The following is a 12,966-nucleotide window of genomic DNA, read 5'->3' on the forward strand; positions in this document are numbered from 1 at the left end:
ATCACCGTTAATATTAATATTTTCAATAGTACCTTTGCGGGGATATTGCTGGAAATATTCCAAGTTTCGACGATAAAGGGAAAAGAATGACTACAAGAGTATAATTTTGAGAGAAGAATCTTCTGTTCTTTCGTATCGTATGACAGTATCTAAGGGAAATTGCTTTTCCTTTTTGTGTCAAGTATTCAACCACACTGACGAATAGATGAATGTGTTTAATCGCGAGAAATGATCATTTGACGTTTCGTGTATTTATATAATGGATGGAAAACATTTGAATTAAAAATGTTGAATAATTAAATTTATAATAAATTCATTTTACGAGAATAAATAAACAAAACGTGATTTAAAAAATATTTTTAAAAAAAATATCTCCGCATATAATAAAATTAAGAATAATATTTTAGCAATTAAATCGTATTTTTTTTTCTTTTTTATAAAAAAAATTGAATTTGTATTTCGAATATTTTAATTAGAAAAATTAGATATTTTTACTTAGTGAAGAATATTTTTAGAAATATTTAAATGTAAAGCGAGAAAATAATCCGTTTCATTTCTTAATAAATATTTATAAAGTTATTTAAATTTTTAAATAAAATTAGCAAGACCATGGTCGTTCGTTTTAGAAATCAAATAATATTTCTAGTCACATAATTACGTGTATTTGTAGCTTCAAGGAACGACGATTGTTGCATTATAATCGCATCAAATGCATAAGCTGTTCAAGAATTTTCATAACGAGATAACTGTTGCCATTTTATTTACCTGAGCTCTTTTGAACATAAACATTTATGCATGAAAATTGGAAATCTAATAAAAGAGAGAAGAGACATCTTTGTTTCAATTTGAAATGCATGTAAAGTTGCATTCAGATATTATTTTGCTTTGTAATAAAAATTTTATTAAATACATTTTAAACAGAAAAGAGAAATTCAATAGAAAATTATTTAAAAATAAAAAAATAAAATAAAATTAATCAAATTAAAAATTTTAATAAAAATTTTTAAATTTTCAAAACAATTTAAATCTTCTTTTTTTGTAATGAAAAAATTACAAAATCAAACTCTCGTAATTTATTTTTTGCAAATTTTTAAAATATAAATTCATTCTCTTTTTTTTAGACTAAGTGAATATAAATATACATGAATAAGTACTTATTTCGTGCTATTAACCTCTCGAAAAATAAAGATCTTAATTGTAAAATGATTTAAATATAATATAAGATTTTTTATTTAAAAGAATTTTATCCAATGTATATTTAAAATATTGTATTTATATTAGAAATTTTTATTGTAAATATAAAAAAATATATATTTTTACTCATGTATATATATTTATATATGTTCGAATAAATGGAAAAAAAGGCAAACATTCTTGAATTTTACGTATATGAATAAATTTACACAAACGAAAAACCATTCAACTGCAGAGAGAAATAAAAATTTTTCATTCTTTTTTTATTTTTTATTTTTTTTTTCTCAAACAGCAGATTAAAAGTCGCAAATTGTTTGAAGTCAAAAAACGAATAAATTTTCTATTTTAACTAGATGCTGTAGGTATTAAAGATCTTGCCTTATGCATGTTCTACTCTTTTACACTCTCAACAAACCTTTCTAAACGCATTTTATGTAAAATTATTATTCAATAAAAATGAGACTTAAACTTTTTGTTCTCATAATATACACACATATATATAAACATTATACTGAAACAAAAAATTTAATTCTTTAATAAAGAAAAGAAAAAAGTTTTATACACTACTTTTATCTTTTTCAGTAAATATTCATAATTCTTTTATTAAGTTTTCTAATTACTTTTATTAAATACTATCATTTTTATAATTTTTTAATTTCAAAAATATTCAATGTCATTTAAAATATTTTGCAAACTCTTTTTTTAAAACTTATGCAAAATTTCCAATGAATAAATATATATAATTCTTTTTTTTTAAATCTAAAATTATCTTTCAAATTCAAAAATAATTCCCATTAAATCTCAATGCATGATATTGAAAAATTATTTTCTCTATATATATATCTTCTATATATATTTATCATATATTCTTTTCACTAATGAAAATTATAAAAAACTTTATGAAATCGCAAACACAGAAGTACTATTATTATATATGTAAAAATCATTGTATTCTAATTAAAAATTCAGTTTTTAAATTCGTCAAAAAATCTTCAGCACGCAGTCATCTCATTTCATATCGCAAATCCCTCGACCGTACTCGAGTCACATGACCTAAAAAAAGCATATGCGAATATCACGAAAAATGGCGCGTTTCACTTTGTTGATATATCAACTTTCGATATCAGACCTACCTTAGTAAAGAAATAATACACAACTACTAGAATTTCTCATCAAGAAAATGGCTTGGCCATTCTAAACGATGATCAGCTACTAATCAAAGAGTTTGCAAGGCCACCACATTCTGAACGATGGTAAGAGGATATGAGTAATTGATTACGCTATTTCACCTAGTATTTAACATGTGGTATTTAGATAATTAAATCAGACAATTTTGATTTTTTTTAAAAAAAAATGCTGGAAAAATGTGAAAATGATGTGTTAAATTTATTAAAAATCTAAACGATAAAGTGTTTCTAGAATTTTTACGAAAGTTTTAAAGATTTTAATCGATATATTAATAACTTCTAAAGAAATTTATAATTTTAATAATTTGAAAGGGGTATTCTTATTCATTTAATTTCCAAAATAATAAATAATATATTATCAAAAAGTTAAAAACAGTAATTTTAAATAAAAATGAATATTTATACTTAAAAAAAAAAAGAAATTGAGGTTATAAATGAAAAAAAAATTCGTCGAATTAAATATCATTGAAGAGATCATAAAAAGTGTTAATATTTATGATATATAGTATATTCTAAATGCATGATTCATCTTGATATGATCGAGTTTATGGACACATATTTTTTCTGAAAATTTATTCGTTTCGATGATTATAATAAAAATATTTATAGTAAAGTAATATAGTAAAGTAATTAGAAAAATATTTAAAAAATTAATAAAAACAATTCTTATTTTATTTTCTATAAATATTTTATAACATATTATAAATTTTTGTATTATATTATATTAAATTACTAACTATTTTGATCTAATTTGAAAATATGAAAAGAACAAAATTATAAACAGGGTTATAAAAAAAAATCTCTCGTGATTTGCTACAGAGTTAACAATTTATTACATAATAGCATGATAAATATCTAAAAAGATACAATTTGAGTCGTATAATTTTGTATAATATACATCGAAATGTTTGAGCAATCGTGTATAATACAATAAACGATTAATAAATGTCAACGCTTGATTCGAATCTTATACTATATAATTCCAGTCTGAAAAATTGAAATAAATATTCCTACGATTTTTACAACTACGATTTTTAATATTATTTATTAAAATTAATATATAATTGCGATGAAATAAAAAATTTCAAAATGAAATGAAATTTTTCAAAAAAATTTTTCAAAAATAATTAAAAATTGTGTTACAATTTTCATATAAATATAAATATAAAATTTTAATTATAACTCGTATAAAATTAGACAAAAATATAGACTGGAATCAAGTTGTACAATTTTACGAATCATTTGAACGCGTATTTCATGAATAAACAATAAAGAAATTCTACATAAATGGTCGATACATTATGTTTATATTATGTCTAAGCGTGCAACATGCATCAAAATTTCATCTGTAACATTTATATAAACATATATGCGAGGTCTTTAATTAAAAACGCAGTTTATTATTATTATTATTTAATTTTTTCTTTGAAAAGAAGAAATGATAAATTATGATTTTTCATGAAACACACTATTTTTGATACTTTTATGAAGAACATATGAAATAATAATCAATTATTATATTATATATTTTAAATAAAATTACTATATATTTATTATTATTATATATTTTAAATAAAATTTTAAATAAAATTATACAAAATTGCAAATAAAAATAAATTATAGGAAAATAAATTTTTTTTCAATAGTTAGAAACAGACAATATTAAATAATAAAATAAAAAAGAAATTAATGTTTTTATTTAAAAAGACAAATAAATAATAGAAAATTGCTACGTTTTTAATTAATTTTTCCTTATACAATTACAATATTTTTTGTTTTTTTTTTCTCTTGTATTACGATTAAAATGGAATCAAGTTTAAACAAAAGATCAGTAATTTCTTTTCTGTTGGAAATATCACGAGTAAAAAGATGAAGTATATTTTTGAAAATCGTGAAAATATGATATGTACTCTATATAGAAAAGCAGATACTCTGAAATCTGCGTTCAATTACATCGAAATAAAACGATATACACATGTATATAATATTTAATTCTAATTGACCAAAGTACTTTGGCACGTTTCAAATGTGTTCCAGACCATTTTTCTCTTCACTTATCTTCTATTATTCTAAAAAACGAGTTTTAACGACTATTAGACTACTTATTTTAAAATCAAAGTCACATGTATATATTTTAAAAGATAAAATTTCATTATTAAACTCATAATTATGATAAAAAGATAAAATTTTTTATAAAAAAAATATTTAAGATCTATTGAATTAATATTTTATTCTAAAATAAAAAATATTAAAATATATATTTATCTTTTATATGAATAAAAAAAAATATTTTTTCTTTTATAAATGGAATGATTGATTCGAAATACAATTATGCATCTATGATAAGATAATTCGTCATCATTGACATTTTGATGATGTTTCAATTATATAAAAAAATTCACAGATCGATATACTGACATCATTGTGACCTATATATAATTAAATTAAACTTATTTTTATATTATAGCACGCTATATAACAATAAAATAAAATAAAAAATAAACACGTGACTATGATTGATATTACTACATATACATATATTATATGCATCGATATAGTTTCGATATTGACAGATCTAATTGCTTAGATAAAGGCTAGAGGTCAATCTAGAAGTTAATTTATATTTTCAGTTAATACTCTGTGCCTTTAATTGAAACCGGATACACGATTGATTAACTGAAATATAAATAAACCCTGATAAACGTGCGAGTCACTGAGTATCACAAATATTCTTTTTTTCTTTCTGAACTATTAGTATTGACTTAGAGGAGTTTCTCGTAAATTACGTTTAAATAGATAATCGACTTGCATTAAGTTTGAAGAGAATTACTATTTTATTATGTGAACAATTAATAATTTTATGGTCATGAAACTCAGTTACTCCATTCAAGAAAATGCCATGCAAACACTTACAGATCTTCCTGTTTTGTGAAACATGGAATAAGAGAGAAATAAAAAAAAAGGCAGATGCAAAATAAATATTTGAAATATATTCATAATGTTAACTTGAAAATGTAATCGCTAACATAAATCTGTAATCAATTTGTACAAATTAGAAATTATGAAAAAGAAATTATTAAAACATTTTCTTGAAATGCACGTAATTGACCAATCAAGATGTATGAAAGTATGCTATTTATATATTACTAAATAACAGACTTTTCTCTTTAACTCCAACATAGCTCACTGAATGCACATCTGTGTCTTAAGGCAATTTTAATTTTTCATACCCTAATATATTCAACAATTGGCTTTGAACCTTCCTATCTTTATCCTTTTGTGTCATAAAATATGCTCGCAATTTTTCCTACTCTATACATATTATATACATACAATAAAATTTATATATTAAAAACAAAAATTTATAAATCATAACAATGTTATATGTAAGTCATTCTTTAAAACACTAATTTCAGCAGAAAATTTTTGTTGTTATAGTTGTTATAAGAAATAGTTTTCAATTATATATATTGTGAATGTAGGAATAGTCAAGATTGTTACAGAAGAAATAGTTAACTATAGAATAATTATAATGAATATAGTTATATATTATATTTTAGATAAAAAGTATAACTTTGTTACAATTAAATATTAGAAATTTAGAAATTTACTTATATTTTCTGTTTTATAAGAACATATTATCATGATCATTTTGATTTATTTGATTATTGATAAAATTTGATCATAATAACATATAAGAAAAATTAAAATTCTTTATCAATTACATAAATTTTAATAAGAATTGTACATGTCTTAAAAGATTGTCTTAAAAAATTGTTTTTTAAAAGATAATAATAAAAATTTAAATAAATGTAAATTTGTTTTTAAACATACTGTCACTCAATATATATTATAAATATGTTATTTTACTGTATGTTAATAGATATAAATAAAATTTAACACTGTAATTATAAATTCTACATGGATAAAAAATTAAGAACATTTTTTAATTTTGATTTTTCAAATATTATAATAATTATTATTTATAATAATATTATTTAATTATTATTAATATTAACTTATTATTTATAATATTATTTAATTATTTAAACTTTAAATTTCTATAATTCTATATATTTAAATCAAATTTAATATAAGTGTGTCTAATCATATAATTAACACATCTTATATAAAAATGAAAGTGATATTTTCAAATCTTACTTATTTTTCATGGATATACAAGCACATAGATTGGCCCCCAATAATACACTTACAGAGAAAGTTAAATAAATTATTTGTCTGCAATATCTATTGATCCCATACTATTTATAAATTAAACAATAAAATTGAGTAATAAATCATTATAATAATAAATCATAATTATAATATTTTCTAATTGATTATATTAGATATATATAAAGATATTAAAATATAAAAAAAATTTTAATATATTTTACATAAAATAGTCTTTCATAAATGTTTATGATCAGACACAAATAGTATTTGGAAGATATACTAATATTGAGTATTTTTATATTACAAAAAATTTTATATATAAAAATTGCAATTATATTTTTTTAGTATTATTAAATTTATATATATGTTTGTTAAACAAATATTTTTTTATAATTATCATTATATGAAGCAAATAAAATGATTATATTTATTATAAATATTTCTAATAATTATATGATAATATTGATAATTATCAACATATTTATAATAATATATCAGATATTGAATTTTTTAGATAATATAATATGCAACATTTTAACATAACATTCTTTTGATGTTATTTTAATAACTTTTGATTTAAAACATTAATAATAATTTTATAACAAAAAATTATAAATTAAATATAATTTAAAAAATACATTTAAATATAAATAAAAAATTTTAATCTTATTTTAATTGTAGATTTTTATTTTGTCCTACTATTTTATTGCGTAATAAATTAAAATGTCCATGCACTTGAGATAATTGTGCTTTAAGGGAATCTGAAAGTTGCTTTTGTAATTGTTGAACCTCCAATATTTCTTGCCGAAGGTTCTGATAATCTTTTGTGACTTGATGAACAGACCGTAATAGACGAAGCACAGAAATCTGTTAAAAGCATAAAAAAGAATAAAAATAAAAATAGCAATTTAAATTTTAAATTTGATACCCTTTAAGCAAATAAGTTGAATTATAATTTTTTCTAACTAAATTTTTTTCTATTAATTTAACAATTAATATTTAAAGAAAAATATATTATAATTTTTTGTTAACTATGAATTTAATGAACAATTAACAAAAAGTATATAATTCATATTTTCTTATAAACAAAACATACCTCACTACCAGGATCTTCAAATTCTTTTTCAAAAGCATCAATTTGCCATGCAATCATGTCTAGTTTTCCATCAGCTTTTTGCACCTATAACATTCAATAATTTATAAAATATTAATTATTATTACTTATATATTAAAATAGCATTTAGCATTTTTCATTCGCTTGAATTCGATACAAATTTAATAGTTATTGAAAAACATAAATAACATTCAAAATGAACAATCCGAAAATGAATAAAAATTAGTAAAAATACTTACACTTTGTTCAAGATGAACAATAGCAGATTCCATGTTATCTATTATTTGTAACAGATTATTTTAAACGGAGAAGACGAAACTCACAAACCGTTCGTGCGAAGTCGTTGGTTAACTTTCTTACACTAGAATCGATATGCTCTCACTGGCATATTTGAAAAGCGGAGAACGACAGTTATAGTTTATATTTAAATATTTTATCGCTTGGGGGCAGCACTTACTATGTAATTATTTGAAATTACGTACTGTTTTATCAATTGTTACATTAACTTTTGAAAAATGTAAGAAATATTTTGAATAAATTTTAATCATATATAAAATACATTTTAAATAATATAATTATATTTATATTAAATTGCATTGCAAAATAACTAATTGAAATAGTGATTTTAAATTATCGTATATATTTTTTTAATTATAAAAAGTTATTTTTATTAAACAAGAACTAAAAATAAATTTTTATTTCGTTATTTTTTAATATTTTTTTAAATATCAAAAAAAATATTATTGTGCATATTACTTAAAATTTCTTTTTCATTTTATCAGATTTTTACTCATAATTTATTTTATACTCATGTTAATATAGCAAAGTATATTATTTTTTAAAGATTATTATTAAAGATATAATAATAATATAAAATATAATATTTGTATTTTTTACATTACAAATATTATAGTTATATAAAATATAATAGTTTTGATAAAAAAAATAATAAGTTATTCAATTGACATTCTCCATTTTCTGTTTGATCATGCGCTACGAATAAGATAACAAAAAAAATAATAAAAACAAAAATAGAAGAAAAATTACAAAACTATCGCCATCTTCATTCTGTAAATGAAACATAGCAACAAAAAGATAGAAATAAGAATTGACCGTCAATGCCATTTAAATATCAATAATATTTCTTCAAAAACAGAATAAGGAAGTATAAGAATTAAAGATCAGCACCATCTCTTGAATATCAAAAAATATTTCTTTAAAAGTATTCAAGAGATGGAATTTTTAATTCTTCATCTATTTTTAATATGATACTTTTTTGATACTTAATAAATAAACTTTTACTTTATTTCTATTTTTCTATTATTATTCTCTCTCCATGTATATTTGTTTCATTTATGGCATTTTGGAAATAACACTGATTTTTTAATTTTTACTATCTTTTTGTTCTCTCATTATTTAAACTTTTTATTTATATTTGTTTCATATAATATTATAGAAATATTTTTTATTATAAGAAATAAGTATAAAAAAGTAAATATAAATATTTAAAATTAAGAAAAATATGGAACAAATTGAATTGAAATCTAACAAAATGATAAATATTTTATAAATAAAATATATAAAATTTTATAAAAGTTTTTAAAAAATAGCAAACTTTTATTGAATATTTTCGTAATATAAAATCTGGAAAAATGTCATACTTTATACATTATTATTTTTTTTTATTACTCATTAGTTCAAAAATAATATTTATAATTCAGTATAAAAATAATATTTATATGAAAAAAATAACATTTTTTTTTTGAAAAACTAATTTATTCTTAACAATTTTTGTTGTTTTTTATGTGTATTTTATTTTTAATTGTATTTAATTTATATTTAAAAATATTAAAAATTATTTTAAATTAATCTTTCAATCTTTTAATATTCTAGTAATATTCTAATAATATTCTATTTTAGTCTTTTAATATTTCAAATAAAACATAATTTAAGTTTGAAAAAATCATGATTTATCAATAAAATGTTTGAGAATCACTGATAGCAGTGATATCTACATATTCACTTACGTATAGAATGCCATCTAGTATAACATATCTTTAGATCTTACGTGTCTACGAATGTCACTTTGTCGGAAAATCTAACCAGACTTTAAAATTTAAAAAAAAAATCATTTAGTGTGTGCTGTGCTAAGAAATGGCAAGTCAGAATTACTTAAGTGATCCAAAAAATCCATTTTTCTCTCTCGAAGATGACATCGATGATGAAACGTTTCTAAAAAGTGCACCATCGAGATCTTCTACTCGTATGACTTACAATCATTATAGTAATTCTGACAACGAATTCGAACAAAAACGTCAACAATTATTTCAACGAAAAAAAGAAATAGAAGAACGTACAATACAATCAACAGAAAGATCTATTTCTTTATTAAGAGATTCTGAACAAATTGGAGCTGCTACTGCAGAGGTAACTGCAAAATTTAATATTATTTAATTATAATTATAATTAATAATTATAATAAATATTTATATTTTTATACATATATATATTTTTATAATATATGATTATTATTATTTTAAATGTCTTTCTTGAAATATATCATATAATTTTATATCTACATTTTTATATATTTGTTATATATATATTTGTTCTTATTGAAAATAAAATATCATATAACATATTTATATGATACTTATTTAGATTAGAATATATTTAAAAATTTATATATATTATTATATATATTATTTATAAATTTATATATATATAAAAAATTAAATTTTTTATATATTATATATCTTTTTATATTTTACATGCATATTTTGTATGCATTTAAATATATTTTTTTAATACATTTTTTTTTTAATGATTTTTAATTCATTAATGATTTTATTTCAGGAACTCATTAGACAGAGAGAACAATTGGAAAGAACAGAAAAAAGATTAGATGATATTAATAGTACATTAAGATTTAGTCAGAAACATATCCAAGGAATAAAAAGTGTATTTGGAAGTCTTAAAAATTATCTCAGTGGTAAATCAATGGATGCACCAATACCATCAACAATATTATCAGAATCTTCTAGTTCGGAATCTATGGCATCTCCTGCTTTATCTAATTCTTTAGAACAAGTACAGACTAATATAGTTAATACAAGTTCAGCATTAAAATTACGTGGTATAGATGATGTAGAGAGTTCAAATAATCGTTTAAGTAATAATGTGAACAAACTATTAGAAAAAAATTTAGATGAAATGAGTGGTTCATTAGCTAGATTGAAAGGTTTAGCAATAGGATTATCAGAAGAAATAGATTTACAAAATGATTTGATTGATAACATAACAGATAAAGCAGAAAAGACAGACATTATGCTTCAGAAACAAAATAAAGATCTTACTCATTTGTTGAAGAAATAAATAATAATACAAAAAAAAAAAAATAAAAAAACAGCTTAGTATATTAAATTTTATATATTTCAAAACTGTAAATGAATGCATAATAAATATTGCCTTATTTAGTCAAATTTGAAAAAATTTTATATATATTATGTATATTATAAAATTACTTTGCAAAATATAAGTTATAATTATATAAAATCTCATATGGAAAAAAAAAATTCACTTTCATATCTTTCAACTATTAGTCTTACTTTTATGTATTATGTATATGATAGAATAATTTAAGTTTAAAATTAAATATATTATATATATTTTTTCTATGTTTTCAGCAAATTAAATTACCTTTAACATTCCTGTTAAAATTATTAAACTAAAATTTTTGTAAATTCTATATTAAGATTTAAATCATCTTTTTATTATGTTTTGTATTTTATATTTTAACTAATGAACTAAATACTAAAAAAAAATACTGTGATAAAAAGTCATTGTAACGTAATAATTGATATTACGTTATTAATTGATGTTTTGTATTTAATAACAATTTAACATTGTTAATAAATTTTATTAAAATTATTGTGAAAGTGAACATTGTTATTGGAAACATTATGTAAAACATACAAATTAACAAATATATGTATATGAATTAAATAGATTGATAATAAATATTAAAAATCATGAGAAATATTTAAATTGTAGAAAATTTTAAATTTAAAAATATAATTCTAAAAACAATGTTCTATACATTTATTAGAAATTGCTTCAAATATAACTATATGATATATTTATGTTATTTATAAAATAATAATATATACAATAAAATTGCACATAAGTATAATCTTGTATTATAAATATAACAATACTTATGTATTATAAAAACTAGTAATCTAAAAGAAATTTTTTCTTAAAATAATTAATTATAATGAAAATGTACAAATATTTATACAAATTATTATTTGTGCATATCTACTTTTTATTCTTTTTATTATAAACAAATATACAGATATTGAAAATAATATAAAAAAAAAGATAGACTATATGAGTTTTCAAAAAAATTTCACTTAAGCATTAATCTCATTTTAATATTATTTTATACATAATATATTTAAATGTATGACAAATTACTTGTATAAGGAAATATTCATAATTTATAAGTAAAATATAAATTTCACTGCCAATATTATTGAGAAAATTAAGTAATGAAATGTATTATGAGATCTTATTTAAATTATATTTTAAACAAATGTTTGATATAATATTAATAATGATGTATTATTGCATATGTGTATGAATGTATAAATTTATCATATTTACATATGTGTATACTTATCATTAGTTATTTTTTCTTTCCTTTAAAATTGTTGTCTTAGTAGTTTTTCCTACGATACTAAATCTTTTATATTTTTATAAATTTTAATAAAATAAAAAAAAATTATTATATATATATATATATATATATATATATATATATATATATATATATATATAATAATACAATGAAAAAAAGGATTATTTAGATATACATTAATAAAATAATTGTTCTTCACTAAACCATTTTATGTGAGAGAAAATAAAAAAGATATATATTAAATAAATTAAAGATATATATATTAAATATTATTATGAAATATATTAAAGATATATAATAAATTCAGATTTTTTTTATTTAATTAAAAAACATAATAATAATGTGAATATATTTTTTATTTATTTATTTTTTTGCTCAAAAATAATTCTTTTACAATATTTCATTGATTTTATATTTATCATATAATTTTATTTTCATTTTATATTTTTCCATTTTTATTGGTTTGTCTGCATTAAGATTTTTCATTTTATCCAGCTGTAAATTAATTCAATAAATTTAATGGTATTATATATTATATAATTATATAAATTTCTAAAAAAATATTTAAAGACTAAAGTATTTAAAAATATGTA

General features: G+C 19.2%; 2 protein-coding genes across 2 annotated transcripts in view; one reads left to right on the plus strand and one right to left on the minus strand.

Annotated features, from left to right (window-relative positions):
- The window catches only part of LOC107994875 (uncharacterized), a 28,132-nt gene extending 20,061 nt beyond the window's left edge, over positions 1–8,071 (minus strand). Inside the window, exons 1-2 of the mRNA XM_062079728.1 lie at positions 7,911–8,071; positions 7,654–7,737 (exon numbers count right to left, since the gene is read on the minus strand). Of these exons, the coding sequence (XP_061935712.1) occupies positions 7,654–7,737; positions 7,911–7,943 (117 nt within the window). The 5' untranslated portion in view covers positions 7,944–8,071. The remainder of the gene's footprint in view (positions 1–7,653; positions 7,738–7,910) is intronic.
- Positions 8,072–9,685: 1,614 nt separating this feature from the next.
- On the plus strand, positions 9,686–11,348 carry LOC107994981 (synaptosomal-associated protein 29). Its single transcript, XM_017052188.3, has 2 exons — positions 9,686–10,098; positions 10,528–11,348. The coding sequence occupies exons 1-2, from the start codon at positions 9,826–9,828 to the stop codon at positions 11,044–11,046; spliced, it is 792 nt and encodes a 263-aa protein (XP_016907677.1). The 5' UTR covers positions 9,686–9,825; the 3' UTR covers positions 11,047–11,348.
- The last annotated feature ends 1,618 nt before the right edge of the window (positions 11,349–12,966 follow it).

This window comes from Apis cerana, linkage group LG1, assembly GCF_029169275.1.
Source record: "Apis cerana isolate GH-2021 linkage group LG1, AcerK_1.0, whole genome shotgun sequence".
NCBI classification, from domain to species: domain Eukaryota; kingdom Metazoa; phylum Arthropoda; class Insecta; order Hymenoptera; family Apidae; genus Apis; species Apis cerana.

Coding starts and splice junctions, on each gene's coding strand:
- LOC107994981 (XM_017052188.3), top strand. CDS start 9,826: ATGGCAAGTCAGAATTACTTAAGTGATCCAAAAAATCCATTTTTCTCT. Junction 10,099..10,527: donor TTGGAGCTGCTACTGCAGAG/GTAACTGCAAAA, acceptor ATTTTATTTCAG/GAACTCATTAGACAGAGAGA.